Source organism: Bos taurus, chromosome 29, assembly GCF_002263795.3.
Source record: "Bos taurus isolate L1 Dominette 01449 registration number 42190680 breed Hereford chromosome 29, ARS-UCD2.0, whole genome shotgun sequence".
In the NCBI taxonomy this organism is placed as follows: Eukaryota; Metazoa; Chordata; class Mammalia; order Artiodactyla; family Bovidae; genus Bos; species Bos taurus.
The window spans coordinates 18,069,425-18,097,114 of NC_037356.1; the positions used below are offsets into that span (position 1 = coordinate 18,069,425).

At 38.2% G+C, this 27,690-nt stretch overlaps 1 protein-coding gene across 1 annotated transcript in view; it reads left to right on the forward strand.

Moving 5' to 3' along the window:
- The window catches only part of INTS4 (integrator complex subunit 4), a 108,254-nt gene that overhangs the window by 28,231 nt on the left and 52,333 nt on the right, over nt 1-27,690 (forward strand). The window contains exons 4-10 of the mRNA NM_001110065.2: nt 175-281; nt 14,852-15,037; nt 15,696-15,746; nt 19,473-19,561; nt 20,635-20,755; nt 23,807-23,878; nt 26,520-26,694. Coding sequence (NP_001103535.2) covers nt 175-281; nt 14,852-15,037; nt 15,696-15,746; nt 19,473-19,561; nt 20,635-20,755; nt 23,807-23,878; nt 26,520-26,694 — 801 coding nt within the window. The remainder of the gene's footprint in view (nt 1-174; nt 282-14,851; nt 15,038-15,695; nt 15,747-19,472; nt 19,562-20,634; nt 20,756-23,806; nt 23,879-26,519; nt 26,695-27,690) is intronic.

The following is a 27,690-nucleotide window of genomic DNA, read 5'->3' on the forward strand; positions in this document are numbered from 1 at the left end:
CTCAAATTTTTAGACATGATCCCTTTAGGAACTTAGCTTTTAGTTGAGGAAATCAAGAATCAAACAGCAGAACTCAGTTGACAAAAATCTTCATTCTTATACCCAAGTAAATTTAGTTTCTATAGTAATCTCCTTTTGAAATTCTAAAACCTGACTTTCCATCTTCCTTTCTAGAGTCTCATCAAGTCCTTGCTCAACTGTTGGACACTTTGCTTGCAATTGGCACTAAACTGCCAGAGAATCAAGCTATCCAGATGCGATTAGTTGATGTAGCCTGCAAGGTAAGAATATAATGGTTAGACACAGGGTTGCTTCTTTATTGAACAGTTTTGCATTATCTGGAGAAATGATATGAGCTGTCAGATCTGCTTACCTCCATCCTAAGGCTATAACTGAGAATTGCCAAAGACTCTTAAATAGCTTTAAGAACTGCTTCATTTTTTGTTTCTTGATGTTGGATTAGGAACAAAGTTGAGTAACTTGTTATAAAATGAACTTCCTCACTGTCCCAAAAGAAATGAAAATAATTATAGGAACTACCATGTATTCTATGCCTAACGTATGCTCTCTGCTTATTATGGTACTATTTTTTACCTTTTTTAAAGAAAAGTAATTTTATTCCTATGGTGTATGCTCATTGTTAAAAACAAAATTAACTAATACAGAAATAAGATAAGTGACAGCCACTCCATCTTTCCCTCCTAGGCCCTCTTCTCAGGCATAACACCTCCCAACAGTTTGGAATTATGATACTTTCATTCATTCCTCATAGTCCTTTAGGGAAGTGCTGTTATATCTCTTTTACTAAGATGGGAATTGAGGTTGAAGGAGTTTAGTTTGTCCAAGTTTTCATACTTAGGAAGTTGCAGAACCAGGGCATAAACTCTTTTCTGATTCCAAAGCCAAATTCTTTTTAATTTTGAACTTTTAATTAGCTTTCTTTTGTGCAAACCTTGTAGAATTGGCTTTACTTTTAATCTTTTTGATAAATTTGTTTTGACAATATAAGGAGACAAATACGTTTGAATTGTGGAAGGGTTACATTCATGGAATTAGAAAACTATTTCTTAACCCCAGGAAAGAGTATTTCATTTATCTTAATAAACAATGACAACAACAAAAAAAACCCTCAGAACACTTTGAGAAGTACAGTATTAAAAGCTTAAGTGGGAGAAAACTAGGGATTACATGATTGAGAGAGTAAGTACGTCTTCCATGTGAGAGAATGTATGTATCTAGGAGGTTGTGCTTATAAGAGAGTGTTTTACTCGGTGGATTATTCTGCTTGAAGCAATAGTTTCTTAAATTTGTTCTAAAGAAATATTTTATTATAAAAATTTATACTCATGGAAATTTGGAAAGAAGTATAAAGAAAGAACTACACTCATAATTCACTACGTAAAGGCATCCATTATTATTAGCCTTTTGATGTATCTGTTCTGATTTTTTTTCTGTGTACAGATTGTTTGCTTTTCTTTTTCCACATATAGCTATAATCATATTCTGTATTCAGTTTTGCTTTTTGACTAACATAACAAGTATTTTCTTTATATTGTAAATGTTTTATAAATATTTTTAATGGATGCATGATATTTTGTCCAGTAATCAAGCCATAGTTTGTCCTAACCATTCTCTTATTAATGGACATTTATATTGTAGCCATTTTAAAAAACAGTAAATAATACCACACAGTGAGTGTGATTAGTCTAAAGTATTTCCTGTATCTAGGGTTATTTCCTAAACATACATTGTCACAGTAGAATCACTGGATGAAAGCATTTAGAATTTTTGTTTTTTTCCTAAGGCTTTTGATACTTTTGGCAAATCGCTTTCTACAATATTCTAGTTTAAGCCTATCCACAGTATATGAGAGTGCATAATTTCACATATTATTCTAGCATTTGGATATTAATGTTTAAAAGCAAGATGTAAACCTGTTAATTTGGTAAGAAGGAAATGGTATTTCATTTTAAAAATTTTCCTATTTTTTCTTCATTTGTGTGTTCTGTCTTCAGTTCAGTTCACTTCAGTCTCTCAGTCGTGTCTGACTCTTTGCAACCCCATGGCCTGAAGCACGCCAGGCCTTTCTGTCCATCACCAACTCCTGGAGTTTACTCAGATTCATGTCCATTGAGTCGGTGATGCCATCCAACCATCCTCTGTCGTCCCCTTCTCCTCTCGCCTTCAATCTTTCCCAACATCAGGGTCTTTTCAAATGAGTCAATTCTCATCAGGTGGCCAAAGTATTGGAGTTTCAGCTTTAGTATCCGTCCTTCCACATGAATATTCAGAACTGATTTCCTTTAGGATTGACTGGTTGGATCTCCTTGCAGTCCAAGGGACTCTCAAGAGTCTTCTCTGATACCACAGTTCAAAAGCATCAATTCTTTGGCATTCAACTTTCTTTATAGTCCAACTCTCACATCCCTGCTTGACTACTGGAAAAACCATAGCCTTGACTAGATGGACCTTTGTTGGCAAAGTAATGTCTCTGCTTTTGAATATGCTGTCTAGGTTGATCATAGCTTTTCTTCCAAGGAGCAAGCGTCTTTTAATTTCATGGCTGCAATCACCACCTGCAGTGATTTTGGAGCCCCCCAAAATAAAGACTCTCACTGTTTCCATTATTTCCCCATCTATTTGCCATGAAGTGATGGGACCAGATGCCATGATCCTAGTTTTCTGAATGTTGAGTTTTAAGCCAACTTTTTCACTCTCTTCTTTCACTTTCATCAAGAGGCTCTTTAGTTGTTCTTCACTTCTTGCCATAAGGGCAGTGTCATCTGCATATCTGAGATTATTGATATTTCTCCTGGCACCCTTGATTCCAGCTTGTGCTTCATCCAGCCTGGCATTTCTCATGATGTACTCTGCATAGAAGTTAAATAAGCAGGGTGACAACATACAGTCTTGATGTACTCCTTTTTCTATTTGGAACCAGTCTGTTGTTCCATGTCCAGTTCTAACTGTTGCTTCTTGACCTGCATACAGATTTCTCAGGAAACTGGTCAGATGGTTTGGTATTCCCATCTCTTTAAGAATTTTCCACAGTTTCTTGTTATCGACACAGTCAAAGGCTTTGGCATAGTCAATAAAGTGGATGTTTTTTCTGGAACTCTCTTGCTTTTTTGATGATCCAATGAATGTTGGCAATTTGATCTCTGGTTCTGTCTTGGGAATGAACTTTTCATGTTCTTTTCTAGTTTTTCATATGGATTTTTTGTGCATTTCTTCACCATTTGTAGAGGATCATAACTGGGTAGAAATTTGAACTATTTGGAAATGGAATATCTGCCACAAGCTTTTGCAAATTCAAGTAAATAAAGGCTGTCTATGATTCATAGCTATAGTTACTGTTTTTATTGCCTAATGCTATTTTGTCTGATTTTTGTCATACAGTGATCTTTGAGATATGATTCACCTTAAAATAACATTCCCCCTTTTAATAGAAATAATGCAGAGTATGTTTTCCAACTACAATGGAATTAAATTAGATGAGTAACAGAAAAAAATTAGGAAAACCACAAATATGTGGAAATTAAACAACATTCTCCTATTTAACCAATGAATCAGAGAGGAAATCAGCAGGTAAATTAGAAAATACTTTGAGGTGAATGAATGAAGACCCTGTGTACCAAAACTGGGCTGCAGCTACTGCATGCTTAGAGGTACATTTATAGCAATTAGTGCCCATAGTAAAAAAGAAGAAAGATCTCATTCCAGTACCTTATTCTTTTATCTAAAATGCTAGATAAAGAAGAACGTATTAAATATAAAAGCATGCAGAAGGAAGGAAATAAGAAAGACTAGAGTGGAAATTAATGAAATCAAGAGTAGAAAAACAGTAGAGAAAAATCAAAGAATCAAAAGCTTGTTCTTTGTAAAGATCAACAAAATTGAGAAACCTTTATTTTTGAAAGGAAAAAAAGAAGGTTCAAAGTACTAGAATTATAAATGAAAAGAGGCTATTTCTGCTGACCTGGCAGAAATGAAAAGGATTATAAAAAAATACTATGAACAATTTTATGCCAATAAATTAGATAACTTATGTAAAATGTACAAATTCCCACTAATCCTACAAAGATATGAACTGTGAAAACTGTCTCAAGGAGTAGACAATCCGAATATACTTATAACAAGTAATTAAATTAATAATGAAAAAAACCAAAAACTTACCTGCAAAGAGAAGCTCAGGCCCACATGGCTTTGAATCAAACATTTTAAATAAGAATTTCATACCAATTCTTCACAGATTTTCCTAAGAAGTAGAAGAGAAGCAGCATTTCTCCACTGATTCTATCAGAGACATTTTAAGAAAAGCCAGATATGTTCTAGAGAACTTACTGGATAAGAAGCCAGTTAGGATGTTATTGCACTGGGCTTCCCTCATGGCTCAGATAGTAAAGGATGTTATTGTAGTAGCCTACATGAAAGGTTATAGTAGTTTGAATTAAAGTGATGGAAAGATGGAAAGATATGGATAGATTTGAGAAATATTTAGGAAGTAAGATTGGCAGGACTTGATAACTGGTTGAGCATGGAGTGACGGTGAAGGAATTGCTGAGGATATTTCCCGTTTCCAGCTTATGTGCCAGATTAGATGGTGGTGCCTTTCACTCAGAGAATTCTGGGAAAGCATTTGGTTGGGTATGGGACAAAGTCCAAATAACCCAACAATTTCAAACTTCCTAAAAAAAATTATGAAAATAGTACAAGAGATTTCCGTATACCCTTCTTTTTGATTCATTAATCATTAACATTCTCCCGCATTTACTTTATCATTCTCTCTCTATGTTGGGGGCTTCCCTGATAGCTCAGTTGGTGAAGAATCTGCCTGCAATGAGGGAGACCTGGGTTTGATCCCTGAGTTGGGAAGATCCCCTGGAGAAGGGAAAGGCTACCCACTCCAGTGTTCTGGCCTGGAGAATTCCAAGGACTGTATAGTCCATGGGGTCGCAAAGAGTTGGACAGGACTGATCAACTCTCACTTTCACGCTCTATATATTTTACCGAACCATTTAAGAGCAAATTGCAGACATTACACTTCTTTTCCACTAAATACTTAAATTTTTATTTCTTAAGAAGGAGGAAATCATTTTTATAAACCTAGTTTTCAAAATCAGGAAATTTAACTCTGGATTTTGTCTGTTTGTTTTTTTGACTGCGTGGTCTGTGAGATCTTAGTTCCCCAACCAGGGATTGAACTCATGCGCCCTGCAGTGGAAACATGGAATCCTACACTGAACTGCCAGGAAATTCCCAGGAAATTTAACTTTGATATAATGCTAATCTGTAGTAGTATTAGACTTTATTCAGATTCTACCTATTGTCTTTTATATTATATTTTATATAAATTTTTCTTTTCTGGTCCAGAATCACATGTTGCATTTAGTTTTCATGTCTCTGTTTTCTTTAATCTGGAATGGTCCCTTAGGCTATCTTTGTCTTTCATGGCCTTAACTTGAAGAGTATAGACTGTTTACTTTATAGAATGTCTTTTTTTTTTTTTTTAAAGTTTTGGCTACACTGGGTCTTCATTGCTGCGTGTGGGCTTTCTCCAGTTGCAGCTTTCAGGCTCTAGAGGGCAAAGTCGGTAGTTGTGGCACTCAGGCTTAGCTGCTGCAGAGCATGTAAGATCTTGCCAGACCAGGAATCAAACCGGTGTCCCTTGCATTGCAAGGTGGATTCTTAACCGCTGGACCACCAGTAAATCCCTAGAATGTCTTTCAGCCTGGCTTTATCTGGTATTTCCTCTGTTTAGATTCAAATGACACGTTTTGGTGGGAATAATACATAAATAATACTGTGTCCTTCTCAGTGCATCATATCATAAGGCACATGTGAGGTCTGACTCATTATTGGTGTTAACTTTGATACTTGATTAAGGTAGTGTCTGCCAGGTTTTTCATTGTAGAGTTGTTATTTCCTCCTGTGATTAATGAGTAATTTGTGGGGAGATACTTTGAGATAATGTAAATGTCCTCTTCCCCATCAAACTTTTATTCTCTATTTTAGCTACTGTTAATAAATCTTGCTGAGTCATTTATAACTCTGATTATTGCAAAATGGTGATATTCTGATGCTGTTATTCCATCTCTATTTTTTACTTGGCATGCTATTGTAAGAAAGTTTTCTTTCCCTCTCTTTCCCTCCCTCCCTTCTTATCAATCTCCTAATTTATTCAAAATATTATAATCTGTTCTATCCTTATTATTTTTTGAAGTTCATATTGTTCCTTTGTATATTTTTAAAATATGAGATATCAATCTGTCATATTTTTTGCTTCATAGTAGGAAGAAAGTCATGATTTTGGGTATTCTTAACATCTCAAAATTCATCTCTGTCAGTAATTATTATTCTGTCAGTAATCCTTTGAGGTACTGTGTGCTGTGTTATGCGTAGTCGCTCAGTTGTGTTCAACTCTTTGCAACCCCATGGACTGTAGCCCACCAGGCTCCTCTGTCCATGGGATCCTCCAGGCAAGAACACTGGAGTGGGTTGCCGTGCCCTCCTCCACGGATCTTCTTAACCCAAGGATCGAACCCAGGTCTCCCACATTGCAGGCGGATTCTTTACTGTCTGAGCCACTAAGGAAGCCTAAGAATACTGGAGTGGGTAGCCTATCCCTTCTCCAGGGAATCTTCCTGACCCAGGAGTCGAACAAGGGTCTCCTGCATTGCAGGCAGATTGTTCACCAGCTGAGCTATTGTATAGCTAATCCTCATTTGATAGATGATGAGATTTAAATTTGGCCAGGAAATTACTAAGTCTTTTCTTCTGTAGAATATGCATAACTGAAATTGGAGGTCTTCTACTTTGTTTCTTATTCATGAAGATTTTTCTAGGGAATAAATATCTTGTCATTTTTGTATATATGGCTTCCTTAGAGCCTAGTTTAATTCTGTTTCTCTTTTTCTATCTCATTTCTTCTGGTCTCTGTATTTCTTTTTTGTTCCTTTAATTCTGTGGCAAAAGTACATTAAGCTCTCCAGGCAACAGAAACATGGCAGCAGTTTAACATTTATCAAATACTACCTGAGCAAATGTTATATGTTCTTTTGTTAGGAGAGGTTGTCTCTTAGAATAGTTTCCATTGTTTGGTATGTTAAATTTTTATCTGTGCTTAAAAATAATCCATGTTAATGGGAATTCCTTGATGGTCCAGTGGTTAGAACTCATTGCTTTCACCGTTGTGGCCCAGCTTCAATCCCTGGTTGGTTACTAAGATATCACAAGCTGTGCGGTGCTCAGCAACGCCCCTCCCAAAAAAAAAGAAAGAAAAAAAATCCATATTGAAACTGAATGAGTCAGTAAGTTATTTTTGTCTTATTTAACCTCATTCTTGGATTTTCTTGACATACTTAATCATTGATTTTTTATTCTTTTAACAGTAGTTTTAAACTGATTGGTTTAGCTTATTTTTGATGTGGATTAGTCTTATTGGGGATGTGGTTTGCTTACTCCATTAATATAGAAATGATGGTATTTTAATGGCCTAGGTATAGCACCAAAATAGCATCATCTGCAGAGCAGGCACTAGGCATCTATTAGTGATGATATCCGTGATGTAAGTAGTGACCTGTGGGGGAAGGATATCATAAAACTAATTGCTGCCCTAAGGGTGTGATTTAGACTTACCGTTTCTTTGAGGCTAACATTCAGTGCGCAGTAACAGGCTAGTTATGCGTCAGTGTTGCCTTGGTTACCTTAATAGGAACTAGAAGACTTTAGTTTGTTGTTTGAAAATCAAATAAAGTATTTGTAATAATGGTAGCAACCTTCTAGGGGATGGTGATTCAGTTGACAGTTCAGTTATGACAAATGATGCTTCCATACTAAATAAAAATAGTTTATTTAAAAAAACAGCATTGCTGTATTAACTGTGACAGTGTCACTGTTAGCTTCATATCTGGAAATTTCTCTTAGCTTTTCAGTTTCAGCGTGTCATTTTGTTGGATAAGTTTGAGCATTGTGAACACTTAAGAGTGTTTATGTTTCACACTTCTTTAACCTAAATAACTTGGAGACATGAATTAACTCTGATCTCAAATGTTCTACTGAGTCGTTTTTATGAGGAGACAGTCCCTCTGTGAGAGCCCCACCCCTCTGCACCTCACTTGCTTACTAGATTTCCTTTGTTCTCTCCTCTGAGTAAGCCTACTTGCCCAGCCCGCCGTCTCATAGAACATAGCTTCTGTGAGAATGTCTAGGTCCCATTTAGTTCAGGAGTCGTCTGCTAGAGCATCTGATGTGAACCATTAACAGATGCTCAGTACCTTTCGAGACAGATTGCCCCCTTGTTAGACAGCTATTGCTGGAAGATTTGTGCTTGTGTATTCCAGATCAGCAGGCCTGTTTCATCCAGGTGGCCCACTTTTACCTCTATTTTCTTTTTTTTGCCACCTTTCCCACACCTGCTTCCCTTTTCTTAAGCAGGCTGGTTTTTTTTAAATTTAATTTTGGCTGCACTGGGTTTTCATTGTTGTGTTCAGGCTTTCTCTAGTTGTGGTGCGTGACTCCTTTCTTTTGGTTGTGGTGTGTGGGCTTCTCATTGTGGTGGCTTCTCTTGTTGCAGAGCGTGGACTCTTGGCAGGCTCCGTAGTTGCAGCATGCAGGCTCTAGAGTGTGTAGGCTTCAGTAGTTACGGCACACGGGCTTGGTAGTTGTGGTGAGTGGGCCCTGGAGTGTAGTCTTAGTGGTTGTAGTGCATGGGCTTAGTTGCCTCGCAGCATGTGGAATCTTCCTGGACCAGGTATCGGACCCATGTCCCCTGCATTGACAGATGGATTCTTTTTTTTTTTAATTGTTTATATGGTTGTGTTGGGTCTTAGTTGAGGCAGGTGGGATATTTTTGTTGCTGCACATGGAACCTATCCTTGTGGCATCTAGTCTTGATAGTTGTGGTACACGGGCTTAATTCCCCCTTGGTGTGTGGGATCTTAGTTCCCCGACCAGGGATCGAACCCATGTCCTTTGCATTGCAAGGTAGATTCTTAACCACTGGACCACCAGGGAATACTATTATTCCTTCTTTATAAATGAGGAAACTTAGACTCTTGAGAGGTCTAGTGACTTGATCAGTGGTACACATATAGAGTCAGAACTGAAATTTGAAGCTAGGTCTTTTTTTTTCAATTTATATATATTTTATAATATGGAAAATTTCAAATTATTCTTTGCAGTTTTGGGTATAAATTTGACAATTATTTTTATTTTGCAGTCTTTTTCATCTGTTTTTTCTCTCACTTTCTGTTGTAATCTGCTGTAATATTTTAAAGTAAATCCCTGATATGTTATTTAAATCATACATAGTTCAGTATGTATCTCTAACTAATAATAACTGATATTTTTTAATATAGCCTGTTCCACATCATCTCATACCAATTCATATTAAAACTTTCTTAACTGCATTAAATATCTTTTTATAGTTTTTTTTTTTTTTTGGTTTAGCATATATTTGGAGAGTCTCTTAAATTTCTTTTAATCAATATCAGTGGCCCATTTTTTTTTTCTTTAAATACCACAGTTTTATTGACAAAACCAGATTGTTGGTCTTGTCGAATATCCTACATTCTGGATTTGTTTTGATTGTTTACTTTTGATATAAACGTTGACAGTGGGAACCCATACAGATTGATTTCTTTGTCTTTTTTATCTGACTCAATTAGTCCTTGATATTTTCTTGCTTTTTGGCACGTGTCCCAACTTCTTCTTACATTATTTCTTGCCTAGTTTTGAGACTAGTCATTTCACTAAAGTCTTTTCAGTTCCTGTTACTGCATTATGCAAATAGTTTATTTCAGTAGCAGTGGAATGATGAGAAGTGCTAAAAAAAGATTGACAGTACTAAGTGTTGACAGAGGTGTATCATATCTGGATCATTTACATATGACTGGTGAAAGTGTAAATTAGTTAAATTAGTACAACCACTTTGGAATAGTATTTGGCAGTATCTTCTTAAACTGAACATATACGTTTTCTGTGACCCAGCAATTTCACTTCCAACTATGTATTCAACAGATGTGTGAAAAAGTATATCAAAAACCACATTAAGAATAATTATAGTAACATTATATTTATAATAATGCAAAACTGGAAATAGCCCAAATATCTATCAACAGTAGAAAAGATAAATGGATTATGGTGTATACACAAATGGAATACTTTATAGTAATGAGAGTGAATCAACCATTGCTATATGCCATACTGTGGATGATTCTCACCAACATAATAGTAAGCAAAGGAAGCATAGCACTATTTGATTTTACAAATTATAAAACTAGGCAGAATTTTGTGTTAGAAGTCAAGATAATGGTTACTTTAGTTTTTTAATACTGCATTAGTTTATCTCAATATTATAATTGATTTACAGTATTATATTAGTTTCAGGTATACAACACAGTAATTCAGTATTTTTATAGTTGGTTGTTGCTGTTCAGTCACTAAGTCATGTCTGACTATTTGTGACCCCATGTGAACTGCCTCATGCCAGGCTTCCTTGTCCTTCACCATCTTCTAGAGTTTGCTCAAACTCATGTCCATTTAGTCAGTGATGCCATCCAACCATCTCTTCCTATGTCATACCCTTCTCCTGCCCTCAGTCTTTCCCAGCATCAGGGTCTTTCCTAATGAGTCAGCTCTTTATATCAGGTGGCCAAAGTATTGGAGCTTCAGCTTCAGCATCAGTCCTTCCAATGAATATTCGGGACTGATTTCCTTTAGGATGGACTGGTTGGATCTCCTTGCAGTCCAAGGGGTTCTCAACAGTCTTCTCTAGCACCAGAATTCAAAAGCATCAATTCTTTGGCACTCAGCTTTCTTTATAGTCCAACTGTCACATCCATACATGACTACTGGAAAAACCATAGCTTTGACTATAGGGACCTTTTTTGGCAAAGTGATGTCTCTGCTTCTTAATATGCTGTCTAGGTTTGTCATTGGAGAAGGCACTGGCACCCCACTCCAGTACTCTTGCCTGGAAAATCCCATGGATGGAGGAGCCTGGTGGGCTGCAGTCCATGGGGTCGCTGAGGGTTGGACACGACTGAGCAACTTCACTTTCACTTTTCACTTTTCACTTTCATGCATTGGAGAAGGATATGGCAACCCACTCTGGTGTTCTTGCCTGGAGAATCCCAGGGACGGGGCATCCTGGTGGGCTGCCGTCTCTGGGCTCGCACAGAGTCGGACATGACTGAAGCGACTCAGCAGCAGCAGCAGCAGGTTTGTCATAGCTTTTCTTCCAGGGAGCAAGCATCTTCTAATTTCATGGCTGCAGTTACTGTCAACACTGGTTTTGGAGCCCAAGAAAATAAAATCTGTTACCTTTTTCACTTTCCCCCCTTCTGTGTGCCATAAAGTGATGGATGCCATGATCTTAGTTTTTTGAAAGGTGAGTTTTAAGCCAGCTTTTTCACTGTCCTTTTTCACCCTCATCAAGAAGCTCTTTAGTTCCTCTTCACTTTCTGCCATTAGAGTGATATCATCTGCATATCTGAGTTTGTTAATATTTCTCCTGGCTATCTTGATTCCAGCTTGTGAGTCATCTAGCTTGGCATTTTGCATGATGTACTCTGCATATAAGTTCAATAAGCAAGGTGATAGTATACAGCCTTGATGTATTCCTTTCCCGATTTTAAACCAATCCATTGTTCCATGTCCAGTCATAACTGTTGCTTCTTGTCCTGCATACAGGTTTCTCAGGAGACAGGTAAGGTGATCTGGTATTCCTATCTCTTTAAGAATTTTCCATAGTTTGTTGTGATCCACACAAAGGCTTTAGTGTAGTCAATGAACCAGAAGTAGATTTTTTTTTAATTCCCTTGCTTTTTCTGTCATCCGAATGATATTGGCAACTTGGTCTCTAATTTTTGTGCCTTTCCTAAATCCAGCTTGAACATCTGAAAGTTCTTGGTTCACATACTTTTGAAGCCTAGCTTGAAGGATTTTGGACATTACCTTGCCTAGCATGTGAAATGAGTGCAGTTGTATGATAGTTTGAGCATTCTTTAGCATTGCCTTTCTTTGGGATTGCAGATTGACGTTTTCCAGTCCTGTGGCCACTGCTGAGTTTTCCAAATTTGCTGGCATATTGAGTGCAACACTTTTACAGAATCATCTTTTAGAATTTGAAATAACTCAGCTGGAATTCCATCACCTCCACTAGCTTTGTTGGTAGTGATGCTTCCAAAGGCCCACTTGACTTCACACTCCAGGGTGTCTGGCTCTAGATGTGTGACCGCACAATAGTAGTTATGGAGGTCATTAGGACCTTTTTTGTGAAGTTCTTCTGTGTATTTTTGCCACCTCTTCTTAATCTCTTCTGCTTCTGTTGTGTGTGTTTGTGCTAAGTTGCTTCAGTTGGGTCCAACTATTTGCAACCCCATGGATTGTAACCCACCAGGCTCCTCTGTCCATGGGATTTCCTAGGCAAGATTGCCATGCCCTCCTCCAGGGGATCTTCCCCACCCAGGGATTGAACCAGCATCTCTTATGTCTCCTGCATTGACAGGCAGGTTCTTTACCAGTAGCCCCACCTGGGAAGTCCCTTTCTTTTGTTAGTTATCCTTATATTAGCTATGGCTTCCCTGGTATCTCACCTGGTAATGAATTCACCTGCAATGCAGGAGACCCAGTTTGATTCCTGGGTCAGGAAGATCCACTGGAGAAGGGAACGGCTACCCACTGCAATATCCTGGCCTGGAGAATTCCATGGACTGTATAATACATGGGGTCACAAAAAGTTAGACACGACTGAGCAACTTTCACTTTGTCTTTGTAGCTTATTCATTTTTTACGTAGCAGTTCATACTTCTTAATCCCATACTCCTATTTTGCTTCTCCTTTTCTTCCCATTGATTCCCACTAATTTGCTCTCTATCTGAAGTCTGTTTCTGTTTTGTTATATTTGTTTTTTTTTTTTTTAAAGATTTCATTATAAGCAATAATATCCAATATTTGTCTTTCTCTGTGTGACTTATTTCACTAAGCATAATACCCTCAAAGATCATCCATGTTGTTGTTGCAAATGGCAAAATTTTGTTCTTTCTTACGGTTGAGTAATATCCCATTGTGTGTATATGTGTTTGTGTGTATTCATTGTGTGTGTATATATGTATGCACACAAACACATGCACTGGGTCTTCTTTTTCCATTTTTCTGTTGATGGACACTTGGAATTGCTTCCGTATCTTGGCTCTTATAACTAATGCTGCTGTGAACATTGGATGCATGTGTCTTTTCCAAGATGTGTTTTTGTTTTCTTCAGCTATTTACACAGGAATGGAATCACTGGATCATACGGTAGTTCTATTTTTAATTTTTTGAAAAATACTGTTTTCCATAGTGGGTGCGCCAATTTTCATTCCCACCAATAGTGTACAAGGGTTCCTGTTAATCCACATCCTCGCTAACATTTGTTATTTGTATTCTTTTTGATGATCGCCATTCTGAGAAATGTGAGGTGATATTTCATGATGGTTTTGATTTGCTTGCCTCTGATAGTTAGCTATGTTGAGCATCTTTTCATGTGCCTATTGACCATTTGTAGGTCTTTGGAAAAACGTCTCTTCAGGTCTTCTGCTCAGTTTGTATCAGGCTGTTTGGGTTTTTTGTTTGTTTGTTTTTGATATTGAGGTATATAAACTGTTTACTATTCACAAATGTTTTCTCCCATTTACTTGGTTGTTTTTTTGTTTTGTCAGTGGTTTCCCTTGCTGTGCAAAGGCTCTTAAGTTTAGTTAGGTCCTATTTGTTTATTGTTGCTTTTGTTTCCTTTGCCTTGGGAGAGAGAGATCCAACAACAACAACAACAAAAGCTGTGATTTATATCAAAGAGTGTTCCGCCTGTATTTTCTTCTGGGAGTTTTATAGTTTCTGGTCTTATGTTTACGTTTTTAATCCATTTTGAGTTTACTTTTGTATATGGTATGAGAAAATGTTCTGATTTCATCCTTTTACATGTAGCTGTACAGTTTCCCCAGCACCACTTATTGAAGAGGCTGCCCTTTCCCCACTGTATATTCTTTCTTCCTTTGTTGTAGGTTAATTGACCGTAAGTCTGTGCGTTTATTTCTTGCCTCTCCCTTCTGTTCCCTTGATCTCTGTGACTGTTTTTGTGCCGTTAATATACTGTTTTGATCATGGAAGCTTTGTAGTGTAGTCTAAAGGCAGGGAGCATGATTCCTCCAACTTTGTTCTTTTTTCTCAAGATTGCTTTGGTGATGGTGGCTGTTTTTGATGGTGGTAGAGTAGTTACTGGGATGGGACATGAGCGTTTTTCATGTTTACTTCTTTATCTAGATGCTTATTTGTGTGTGTTTTGTGAAAATTTATTGAACTGTACATTTAATATTTTTGCATATTTCTGTATGAATATTAAAATTTAAAAATTTTTGTTCTGTTTTTAGATTTGATAGTAAATAAAATGCAGTTTAAGGGGTCACATTTAAAGTAACCTATTCTTTCCAAGGCCAGGTGCTTGCCGTTGGGAGTATGATGTTGAATAACTGGGAGTCTTTAGAACTCATGATTCTTTTTGGAAGACATATGCTCGAAAAACATGAAGGGAATTCACTGGGAGTCCAGTGGTTAGGATTCGGCATTTTCACTGCTGGAGCCTGGGTTTGATCTTTGGTGGAGGAACTAAGATCCCACAGACTACACAGCATGACCAAAACAAACAACCCCCACTCACCCCCACCCCCAGAGATAAAAAAAGAAAACATGAGACCTGACTAGTGAGAATGTATTGTTTGAAGTCATTCCTAAAGTTGATGCAGTGCTTTTGTTTCTGCTTTTTGTTTATTTTTAAGATATCTTAATCATGTCCTTTTGTTCTCTCTTTTCATAGCACCTGACAGATACCTCTCATGGTGTAAGAAATAAGTGTCTGCAGTTACTTGGCAATCTTGGTTCTTTGGAGAAAAATGTCACAAAAGATGCAGAAGGCCTAGCTGTCAGAGATGTTCAGAAGATTATAGGGGATTACTTTAATGATCAGGACCCACGTGTCAGAACAGCAGCTATAAAAGCCATGGTAAACATGATGATGGAAACTAAATGGAGTCCGTTTTTTTTATTTGTACTTTTCTTTTTTCATTTTTTTTTTAAGTTAATGGCTAATGCCACCTTGGATAGATACATTCTGAATCCCCCCAGGATACACTTTATCCACACTTTCAGGAAGGTGTTGGTGGCATTACAGGACTCAAAGACACACATTCCTTTTGAACAGTTGCTTATCTTGTAGGCTTCTCTGGTAGCTTTTACCTGCATTTCTGAAACCTGGAAGGCAGAGCTTGTATCCCAGGTCCATGGGAGGGATGTTACTTGGTACTGTGGTACAATAGGTACATGTTGTACCCTTGTATTTCAGGAGTATAGGTGAAAGTTATGGGGAGGAGTGCTCCTTAGGGAGAGATGGTGTCAACCATTTCTTCCTCAGCCTCCTTATCATTATTTCATATTTTTCCTGGTATCCCCTTGGGACAGCCCATGGGTTAGATTTAGTAAGCATTTGAGTGTTTCTATAGAAAAGCCCAGGTTTCACATTTCTTATTTATATAGCACTGACTTTGGCCAAAGGGAACCATGTAAATGGGATGTGATGGGGAAAAATATGTGAGATTGAGGGGAGACTTTGGAAATATTGACTCCCCCCTCCCCAATACTTAAACTGTATCTTTATTGTCTAGTTGCAGCTGCATGAAAGAGGACTGAAGTTACACCAAACAATTTACAATCAGGTACCTTAAATGCTTGCTGTCTGAAAGGAGGGAGGTGAAGGTGTGGTGAAATTGAGAGGGGTCACAGTGGTTGTCAGAATTTGAAAACATAGAGCTTCATCTGGCTAACAGTGGCAGTATTAATTGTCATGGTGTATCCGCAACATACATTCTAAGAAGAGAATGGGGGATGTGTAATGAATAGCACTAGTACGTGTGAGGAGGACATTTAGGAGGACTTCGGTAGCTGAGTATGAATCCCAGAGTATACAAAACAGAGTTCAGAGTAAGAACTTCAAACCTGAAGTCAATTCTGGGCACCACGCTTGAGAAACTGGAGTGTTTCTGGAGGAGGATGACCACGACCATGGGATCAGATGAAAAGATATCACGATTATTGTAGCATTGATAAGGAAAAGCACAATAAAGTTACAGTATCATTAGGACAAGCTGATTGAGTGCCTAACTAAAAGGCCTTACAGTTACTCTTGTAGAATAATTGGATGTATCCAGAGAAAAGAAGTCTAAATCCAGGCTCAGAGTCCAGTTTTTGTTAGCCTATCGAGTGGTTTTAAGCCTTTAGCAGTAGCTGATAATAAACCCAGCCACTATGACTGCTGTGTAAACCAAATATGTTCTTTTACAAATGAAGTAGAATGAATTCAGAATGGTTATGATGGTGTGACCTATAGGAAAACTGTGTGGGAAGCCAAATAATTAAAGGAAACTTGTAAAGATACAGAGGAAGAAGAGTCAGATGATTCAGGTGTTTAGTGACCTAAGACTGTGTTGGTTAATTAGGCAAGCGATGATGTGGGCCTCGAGAGAGTGAGGGTGGAATGCTGGGGGAGGTTCTGAGATGTGAGGCAGCAGTAGTTACCATACTGAGTTCCCTTTGGATTATGTTGACTTTGAGAGGTTGATGGGATACTCATGAGGAGGATTTCAGGTCTGGAACTCAGGAAAGATCAGAGCTGGAGGTGGATATTTGGAGTCATCAGTATCCAGGGAGAGGAAGAAAATCAGAAGAAATGAAGGATGGAGCCAGGGGCAAGGCCAGACATTTAAGAAAGGAGCCCTAGAATGGAACTGAGGAGCAGCTTGATGGGGGAGGAGGAAAAGCATATTCCGGAAGAGGCAGTAGGGCATTCTCGTAGTCAGCAGTGTTAAAATGCTTGTGAAAGGGTATTTAGGATAGGGCTGAAATCTGGTCATTGGACTAAGCAACAAAGTGGCCATTAGTGAGTTTTTAAAGAGAGCAGTTTTAGTAGAGTGGTGGGATTGGGGAGCGCCAGATCAGGGTCTGTTGAGGTGAGCCAGTTTAATGTGATTATTGACTATGAGTGAAGACACTTGACTGATGGGAAAGTGGGGTGGAAGTTGGCAGAAGGGAGCATAGGATTAAGGGTTTTTTGTTGTTGTTGTTGTATTTTAAAGATAGTTGCTAAGTATATTTATATGTTGGAGAGAGAGCCAGTGTTTTGGGAGAGCTAGTATTATGGTGGTCTTCCCTGGTGACTCAGTGGTAAAGAATCTGCCTGCCAATGTAGGAGACTTGGGTTATATTCCTGGGTCAGGAAGATCCCCTGGAGAAGGAAATGGTAACCCACTCCAGTATTCTTGCCTAGGAAACCCAATGGACAGAGGAGCCTGATGGACTATAGGCCATGGGGTCACAAAAGAGTCAGATGCAACTTAGCAACTAAACAGCAACGACAGCAAGTGTTATGATGAAAGAGGCAAAGGGGAGTAAATGATAGAGTAAGTTCCTTGAGGCAGAAAATCAGATTCATGAGCTGATTCATCAACAGATGTTATTGAGAACCTAATGCTGGCTGTGTAATGCCAAGCATGTTAGATGGGACCTGTGCCCTTCCCGTTCTTGTAGATAAGACGGCAATTAATAAATAAGCAAGCACAGTTATAGCATATGAGTATTGCTGTGAGGTAAAGCAATAGGATGCTATCTTAGAGAATCACAAGGAAGATCTTTTTGGAGAATGGTAAGGGATGGTCATGTGAGGAAGTGATGGGATTCATAGCAAAAATAGGATTAGGAACTAGAGCTCAGCTATTGAGAAAACAAGATGTGGGAGAATACAGGAATAAATGAGCTTATAACTGGTATGGAGTAGCTGAGTGGGTTTGTGTATGATAACCTTGATTTTTCTCAGATATACCGGTCGCCTGATGGCTAGTAGTGGGATAGAAGTCCTGAGGGGAAGGTTAAGAAAAGCTGCCTTGGGAAATGGAAGTTGAAAGCCAGAGTGCAAGAGATTTCAGAGTACAGCTAATAAGGTTTGATATCATGAGTTACCCATCCCCTAGAGAGTGTGGTCTTTGCCAGTGTTCTTCTGCCCTTAGGAAGTCTTAGGTTCGTGGAGCAGCTGTAGCACAAGTCTTGAGGGGATCCTGTGTGATGATGCAGGCAATGCTGTCAGGAGACCGAAGTAGGAAAGAGTACAGAGCAAAGAGAAGGCGATTTATTTGGAGAGAAAAGATGGAATTAAAGCAGTGGTTTTCAACCAAGGTAATTTTGCCCCCCAGGGAATATTTGGTGATGTGTGGAGGTATTTTTTATTCTAATAATTTTATTTATTTATTTTTGGCTGTGCTGGGCCTTCATTTCTGTTTGGAATTTTCTCTAGTTGCAGTGAGCAGGTGCTACTTGCTAGTTGCGGTGCACAGACTCCTCATTGCAGTGGCTTCTCTTGTTGCAGAGCATGGGCTCTAGGGCCTGTGGGCTTCAGTATTTGCGGCTCCTGGACTCCACAGGGCAGGCTCAATAGTTGTGGTGCACTGGACTTCATGGCTCCATGGCACGTAGGATCTTACTGGATCAGGGATCAAACCCATATCTCCTGCATTGATTCTTTAGTGTAGAAGTTTTTTTTTTTTTTTTTTTTTTTTAAGGTATTTTTGAGTATTGCAGTTGCTGGGGAGAGGAAGAGGGTGTGGTACTATGACTGTCTAATGGCTAGAGGCCCAGGGATGCTGCTAAATGTATTGCACAGGTCAGCCCCTCACAACAAAGAATTAATCCAATCCAAAATGTCGATAGTAGCAAGGTTGAGAGACCTTGCTTAAACAGATAGTTAGTTCAAGTGGGATGAAGAGCAGGTATGATGGGTAAGTTATGACCTTGGAAGAACCGATAGAGTAGCATGTTATAGTCAGAGCATGGAATATAAGATTTTAAAGTTTCAAAAGCTGTAGTTCTGGCTGTTGTTGCAGTCTAAGGTGTTGCTATGACTGTGGGTGGAGTAGGGATATTCCATTTCAGACCAAAGTAAAACAGGAAAATTTGGCCTCTTTTTGGCAGTTTAGCCAAAAGCTGCCAAATTGTACATTTAATTTGGCATTAAAATTGTACATTTATTTAGAGTGCTTGAGTTTTCAGATGGACTGTCAGTCAGAAATTTGTGCTCTGAATTTACACGTAGGGGAAAAACTCATCTTTGGTGTTTGAGCCTGTAAGGGTAGCACTGTGGGGTTGGACCAAGCTTTGCTAGGATTGATGCTATTCTAGTTGGCTTTTGGGCTGTCAGTCTGTGGTTCTCCTTTCAGACATGGGGTGGGAGGGTACACAAAACAATTTTTTACTGTGCAAAGGTTGAAGAAGTTAAACCATATGTACATATTTTGATTGGCATCCTGGTCCAGCCACTTTATCTTCATTTTGAAAGTGGTTTGAACGTCACCTGGGAGGACATGGAACTAACAGACTTCTGGAATCCTTGTTTGCAGGCTTGTAAGCTGCTCTCTGATGACTATGAACAAGTGCGCAGTGCTGCAGTCCAGCTCATCTGGGTTGTCAGTCAACTCTATCCTGAAAGGTCAGTGTGGGTGTCAGCCAGCTTTTGTTCATTGCTAAGCCATTTTCTTTCCTCCCACTATGTAAAAAGCCCACCTCCAGAAAAGGAATGTTGGAAGGCAGCGTGGAATAGGAAAAAAGCATGGATCCTGAAAATGAGGATGCCTGGGCCTTGCCTTTCAGCTCTGCCTTGAACTTTCTGTGTATGTTAGGAAAGATACTTCACCTCTCTGGGTCCCAGCTTCCTCAACTATAGATGAAGAGATGGATGGCTGTTCTCAAATGCTATCTCCTCCACCTCTGCCCACCCCTTAAAAAAGTCTTTAAAATGCTTTGGAGCCCATTTTAGTTAATACAAAAGTCAGCTAAAGATACCAGGTAAGTTTGGGAATAATGATCCTTTATGTACTGTTGCCCTGGTTAAAAATATTTTCATAGGGAATTCCCTGGTTGTCCAGTGGTTAGGACTTGGCCCTTTCACTGCTGGGACCTGGGTTCAATCTCTGATCGAGGGAATTAGAATCCCATAAGCTGTGCAGTTTGGTTAAAAAAAACCTTTTTTTCACAATAATTAAATAATTTATTCTCATAGTGATTCTTTGAGGTGGAGAAATAGGTATTATTTATTCTGTTTTATAGAAGAACTCCTTTTATAGGAAAAAGCAGTGTTTTTTTCTTCCTCATTAAACACATTGAAATTGGAAAAGCAGAATGAGTTAATAAAGCTATAGACCCCTCACCCCCCCAAAAAAGACTACTATCTGGAAATTGTCTTTTCATTTAGGACCAGATATGTAAGTATGTTTTATACTGGTTTAAACTTAAAGATATAAAATGTGGTAGCTGTTTTTGGTATCTCATAAATCTTTGAATTTTTGCTGTGAAATACTTTTTATCTAAGACAAAAATTTGCAGTGCAAATAAAAATAAAGAAATCCTAGAGAGATTTGTTTACTCTGAAATGTATTTCGTCATTCTAGGATTTGAATTATTCAGTTATTTCTATTTGCGTGTCAGTTGTCACTGGTCATTCTCAGTTTTTGAACCTGTAATTTTAGGTTCATGTTTTGTCACTTTTGGTTTCTTTTAATATAGCATTGTCCCAATCCCTTCTTCTAATGAAGAAATTCGCTTAGTTGATGATGCGTTTGGAAAAATTTGTCACATGGTCAGTGATGGCTCCTGGATGGTTCGAGTTCAAGCTGCAAAGCTATTGGTAAGTTGCGTCTTCTTTAATGAATATATTACCTGTTACACTTGTACAGACATTTTGAGAAGCTAGATAGGGACAAGTGGAATACACTTTTATAAAGCTTCATGTTTCTTAAAATAGAAAGAAAAGGCTCATTTTCCCATAGTCTTTTAGAACTAGAAAGAATTTTAAAGATAATCCTATTTAATCTCTTTAGCATATTAGACAGCCAAAGCCTAGAGGAAAAGGAACATAATAGTAAAAATAACTGCTACTGTTTCTAAGCACCTGGTATGGCCTACATGCTTTGCCATAAGGCCACTTAGATTATCTCATTTATTCTTACTATTCTTATCTCATTTTTCTCTGAGAGCCTAAGTAAATATTTGACTTAGACAGATAGGAAGTTCTAGGAGATTCAGATGCTAATCTGACTTTTAGCCTCGCTCTTTCCTACTGTTGTGCCTTTGGGGATCCTGGTACATTTATAAAAAATTTTTTTTAACTTTTCAGAGATAGAACTGTTTTACAGAAGGAGTGTTGGTGTAATACTGAGCTTTATTTTATACCTGTGTTGTCTTGGACATGTCACTTAGTCTTAGCCTCAGTTTCTTCATCTGTATCTGTCAAGTGGCTTATAATATTTCTCAGGTTTACCCCACAGGGCTGTCATGATACTCAAATGAGATCCTTTCTGTGAAAATGTGTATAAATTGTAAAATACTGCCCTATGCAAGGTAGTGGGGTGGTTATAATATATAAACATATATATAACCATCTATAAAAATTTATATTAGTGTCACAGCAAGAAAGCCTAAAATTCTTTTTGATCACTTCTCTTTTGAGGGCCTCCAACTCTGCCAGTCTTAGTAAGATTGTTGGCTAAAAAGTTTGGGCATGACTGTACTGGACACAAATATAGTGATAGCCCTTGTCCTTTGATCAGTATTTTGGGGGTAACTGCTAAGACGTTTGTGAAGCATTTTTGTGGAAAAATAAAGAATTTGGATGATTTCATTTTTTCCTGCTTATATATTATATTGCTTGTCCATAATAAAGAAGCCAGCTTTTAGTGATTTTATTTTTGAATTCACATTTTAAAGCATTGTTTTGATTTGTGGATATTTTAACATTCAGAACTATTCAGTCATTCATCAGATTCTTTCAGTCAACATGTACTGAGCATCTGCAGTGTGTTATAGTGTGTGTGAGGGGATGTTTAAGAGGAATAATTCAATGATATATTGTCATCTGAGTAGGCAGGTTAGAAAAGTAATCCTTAAAACAGAGTCATTCAAATTTTTGGTGTTGTGTATATAAAGCTATATGAATAATGAATTGCAGTGGTGAGCAGAAAAGGTTTTCACTTAGACTCTAGTTTGAGTCAAGTGCTTTATGTTATTTCAGTAATTTCAAATCCAAACAACTCTAAATTACGTAATTATGTTTATACTTCAAAAGTAATTATTAGTCTAATTTTGCTAATAATAATAATTGTTACCGTTTATTGAGTTCCTAGCCTACTAAGCTTTTAGTCACAAAAGCATATTCATATACACATGCATATACACCCACTTCCTTATACACAAGCACACGTGAATAGATGCCTACATACTTACACTCATATATATTCACTTTTTGCAAATAATTTTTAGTTCTTTTAAACTCTTTGAGGTAGATATTATATTATTCATTTTATAAATAATAAATCTAAAGGGTTTAGGAAAGTATAATTTTTCCAAGGCCACATAGGTAGTAATGATACTTGATGCTCTAAAGCCCATGTAGAATTCCTTCCTAGTGGGGGTCCAGTTATGTATTGGGAGCTGTGGTTGTACAGCTAAGGTCCTGCTGGTTTACTACTTCCTCTGTGCAAGCTAAGAGGTAAACTCCGCTGCTCCAACTCTTGAGTAGACAAACCCATAATCAGTAAACTGTATTTAGTCTTCAGACTACATGTTCATTAATTCAACAAACTGAGCATAATGTGTGTCTTCAAAAGAGTGGATGGTCAGGTCGATTGACATAGGCAGTCAATCAGTTATAATATTGGTACTTCTAGGAAAGAGCATCTAACACATGCGCAGAAAGCTTCTTGGAGGAGGTAATTTCTTAGCTGACTTTGAAAGGTGAGTATGGGTTAGCTAGGTAAAGAAGTAGGGAAGGAGAAAATGTGAGCAGAAATATAGGAGTACACTATCATGCATACTAACATCATACTCAACTATAATATCATACTAAACTACAATATCATGTTAAACCACAGCAGTTTGGTATGTTTTGGTAAGAGGGAGTGTTCAGCTTGGGTGATGTGTGACAAGAGTAAGCTCTAGAGGAAAGCAGAAGCCAGGCTTTCAAGAACATAAATGAAATGATAAGGCTTTAGACTTAAGTCCATGTTGTACAAAAAGCGAATAGAGTCCATTCTGCTTGACTTACAGCAGGATGAAAACTTTCAGATATTTTATAAAATTTCATACCATAATGCAGTTAATCTCTTATCAATTTTCCTCACTAGTATGTGAAATTGTTGAGTGCAGAATTGATGTCTTTTTGTATTTGTATTCTTCTTCCTGGTAACTCTAGGCATATAAAGAAATGGTTGCTAAATATGTATTTGTTTAAGGAATGAATGGACAAATGAATGAATAGAATGCAATGAAAAGCAAAGTAGTAGTTAAGGTAAAGGATTCTGGAGCCTGGGTTTATAGCCCAGCTCTATAATTTACGCTCTTTGTCACCTTGAATGAATTGCTTCATCTTTTTGTGCTTTCTTTCCCCCTTATATAAGTTGTGACTAATAATAGTATTTACTTTGTAGAGTTGTAGTGAGTATTACATGAGTTAATATGTGTATAAAGCACTTAGAGCAATGCATGACACCTAGTAGCTCTATATAGGTGCTGCTGCTGCTAATGGTTTTATTATTTTCCTGATGATTCAAAACCCATAGGGATGTTTACTATCAAGAATAATGTTATCTTTATGCTCTTAAGTTGGCAGCAAACTGAATTTTAAGATAATATTTAGGTCTTAATAGTTGTTTAATTTGCTCTGGATTCTTCTTTTTTATAGGGCTCTATGGAGCAAGTCAGTTCTCATTTCTTGGAACAGACGCTTGACAAGAAGCTGATGTCAGATCTGAGGGTAACTTGAATTCTTTGTTGTTTAAACTGGGTTTCTGAAACCAAAATCAGTGGAACTGTATGTCAGGTTGTGTTGATTCAATTTTACAGCCCATGAATTTGTTAATGTAGGGTGACTAGATTACATTTTAATTTAAAATCTTAGTGCTGGGTGCTAAGTTGCTTCAGTTGTGACCAACTCTGTGCAATCCTGTAGACTGTAGCCTGCCAGGCTCCTCTGTCCTTGGGATTCTCCAGGCAAGAACACTGGAGTGGGTTGCTCTGCCCTCCTGCAAATTCTTAGTAACTTGACCCAAATCACAAATAACTTCATTACATTTTAAATTATCTTAATGAGATACTTTTCACGGGTTGTGTTTTATAAAGAAGAGGCAAGATTAACTTTCTCTTTTAGAAACTACAAAGGTCTGGTCTTATTTTATTAGATTGTATGACATCTTAGAACTCCTTTCAATAGCAATGCTCTTGGAAGAATTTACATGAGAATTCAGTAGCAGCATCCTGTTACTCTGAACAGTAACAGAATGCCCTTAAACTAACTGATGGTTCTCTGACATAGTTGTCAGGAACAGATATGAGTCTGAAAATATGATAGGCTCATTTATTGTCAGTATCTTAAGTTTTAAATTATAAAAGTGTTAATAAGGAATCAGAATCTTTGACAAGTAGAGGGAAAAGGGAAACAGTTTACCCATATTCCCACTACTCTTAACACATTGTTTTGAGGTATTTGTCTTCAGCTGTTTCTTATGCATGTTTTAAACATGGAATCATTATATACAGATAATTTTGTAGTCTACTTTTTACCTTTACCACTACATGCTGTTTTCATTTTGTTAGGTTTTTACTGATAGTGTAATATCCCATTAAGTAGATGGATCATCATTTTGTAGCCCTTTGTTATACATTTATAGTTTCTCCTAAATTTTTCCACCGTTATAAATCATATAGAGAGTGTTATCTCCATGGATTTTTTAGATCTTTTCTTCTTTTGATTTATTCCATAAGATAAATTCTTAGGAATGGTTGAAGAGTTGATATCTTTGCTTCATGAAACATTGCCATATGGCTTTCTTGAAGGGCATTCCCTTCATTTGCGGTCAGTAATTGCTTCAGTGTTCTTTGTGTATACTGGAGTGGAAGTGCAAAGAAGGACATGCTCTGGTGAATGATGAGGGATGGGTAATTCAGGGATTCCTAAGATACATTGCAAACCACACATGGGTCCGAACCACATCCCTGTAGGCTCAGGTGCTATATTTCATTAGTGCCTTTGAGGTCATCAGCTGGGAGGGTGTGGTCTCACTCCAGCAAGATTCATAGAACCTGGTATCTAAAGCAGATTGCCGGGGACTTCCCTGGTGGTCCAGTGGATAAGAGTCTGAGCTCTCAATGCCAAGGGCCAGGGTTCAAGCCCTGTCAGGGAACTGGATTCTACATGCCGCAACAAAAATCGAGCATGGCATGACTAAGATCCAATGCAGGCAAATAAATAAAAATATATATAAAAGACCTGGTGAACCCAAATAAATTAAAAAAATAAAGCACGATGCCAGCTTATTCATTTATGAAGGTAACTGTAACTGTCAAGTAGACTCAATACTTACTTTAGCCAACCAGTATATCTCCCCTTAAGCACCCTGTGTAGGAAGTAAATTTGAGGCTTGCTTGGTGAGCATAATGTTGCTCAAATAAAGCATAGTCCTATGATTTGAAAAAAATTCTTTTCTAGGGCTAGTGTATTGTCTACCCAGGATGATGCTTAGAGGGATACTGCCATTATTTTAACCTCTCTAGTTCTCCCTTTCCTGTGTTGCCATGGCAAACATAACCACCTCTCTGATGAATAGTCTTATGTTCTCTTTAATAAAGCTGTGGGTGTGTTTCTTCAGTCACTCAGTCATGTTGGACTTCTTTGTGACCCCATAGACTGTAAAACTTCCAGGCTTCTTCTGTCCATGGGATTATCCCAGCAAAAATACAGGAGTGGGTAGCCATTTCCCCCTCCAAGGAATATTCCCAGCCCTAGTATCGAAGCCAAGTCTCCTGCGCTCCTGCATTCGCAGGCAGATTCTTTACCAAGTGAGCCACTTGGGAAGCCCCTTAATAAAGTTACTATCTTTGATCAGATTACTATCGGCTATGATAGACCTGAGAGTCTTTGTCTTTGCTTCAAGTTGAATTTGCATATCTCTGCTCTGGTAACTATTGAATGTTTTTTTTTAATTAACTTTCAGAAAGCAGTTTTTTTTTTAAGATTTATTTATTTACTTTAAAATTTTTATTTTTTCATTGTGCTGGGTCTTCATTGCTACACAGGCTTTCTCTAGTTGTGGAGAGCAGGGGCTTCTCTTGTTGCGGCACATGTGCTCTAGGTGTGTGGGCTGCAGTAGCTGGGGCTTATGGGCTCTACAGTGTGGGCTTAGTAGGTGCACAGGCTTAGTTGCTCCATGGCATGTGGGATCTTCCCCGACCAGGGATTGAACCCATGTCCTCTGCATTGACAGGCAGATTCTTAACCACTAGGTGACCAGGGAAGCCCCCGAGAGCAGTCTTTATTTCCCACTTTCTCGTGTTCTTGGTGTGCACCTTCACTGTTCTCCCATGAATCTCCAGCAAGTGGTAATTGTTGTCTTCTACAGAGGAAACGCACTGCACATGAACGTGCCAAGGAACTTTACAGTTCGGGAGAGTTTTCCAGCGGCAGGAAGTGGGGAGATGATGCTCCCAAGGAAGAGATAGATACGGGGGCTGTGAACTTGATTGAGTCAGGAGCTTGTGGAGCCTTTGTTCATGGATTGGAAGATGAGATGTACGGTAAGAATGACTTCATAATAATACCAGTGCCCACGTACTGAGTGACTGCTATGTCACTGGCATTGTATTGAGCGATACAGATTGTCTCACTTGATCTTCACAGTCACTCAGTGAAGACTTTATTTCACCTTCATTTTTTAAAAATAATTCTTTTATTATTTATTTGCATATTTTTGCTTGTGCTAGCTCTTCATTGCTGCACTTGGGCTTTCTGTAGTTGCGGTGAGCAGGGGTTACTCTTTGTTGCAGTGCCCTGGCTTCTCATTGCAGTGGCTTCTCTTGTCACAGAATACAGGCTCTAGGCACATAGGCTTCAGCACTTGCAGCACATGGGCTCAGTAGTTGTGGCTCAAGGGCTCTGGAGAGCAGCCTTAGTAATTGTGATGCACAGGCGTAGTTGTTCCTTGGCATGTGGAATCTTCCCAGACCAGGGATGGAACCTGTGTCCCCTGTATTGGCAGGAGGATTCTTATCCACTGTACCACAAATGAAATGGGAAGTCCCATTTCATTTTTGTTTTGTTTTTAATATAAATTTATTTATTTTAATTGGAGGCTAATTATTTTACAATAGTATATTGGTTTTGCCATACATCAACATGAATCCGCCACGGGTATACACGTGTTCCCCATCCTGAACCCCTCTCCCACCTCCCTCCCCGTACCATCCCTCTAGGTCGTCTCAGTGCACCAGCCCCAAGCATCCAGTATTGTGCATCAAACCTGGACTGGCGATTCGTTTCATATATGATATTATACATGTCTCAGTGCAATTCTCCCAAATCATCCCACCCTCTCCCTTTCCCACAGAGTCCAAAAGACTGTTCTATACATCAGTGTCTCTTTTGCTCTCTCGCATACAGGGTTATCGTTACCATCTTTCTAAATTCTATATATATGCGTTAGTATACTGTATTGGTGTTTTTCCTTCTGGCTTACTTCACTCTGTATAATAGGCTCCAGTTTCATCCACCTCATTAGAACTGATTCAAATGTA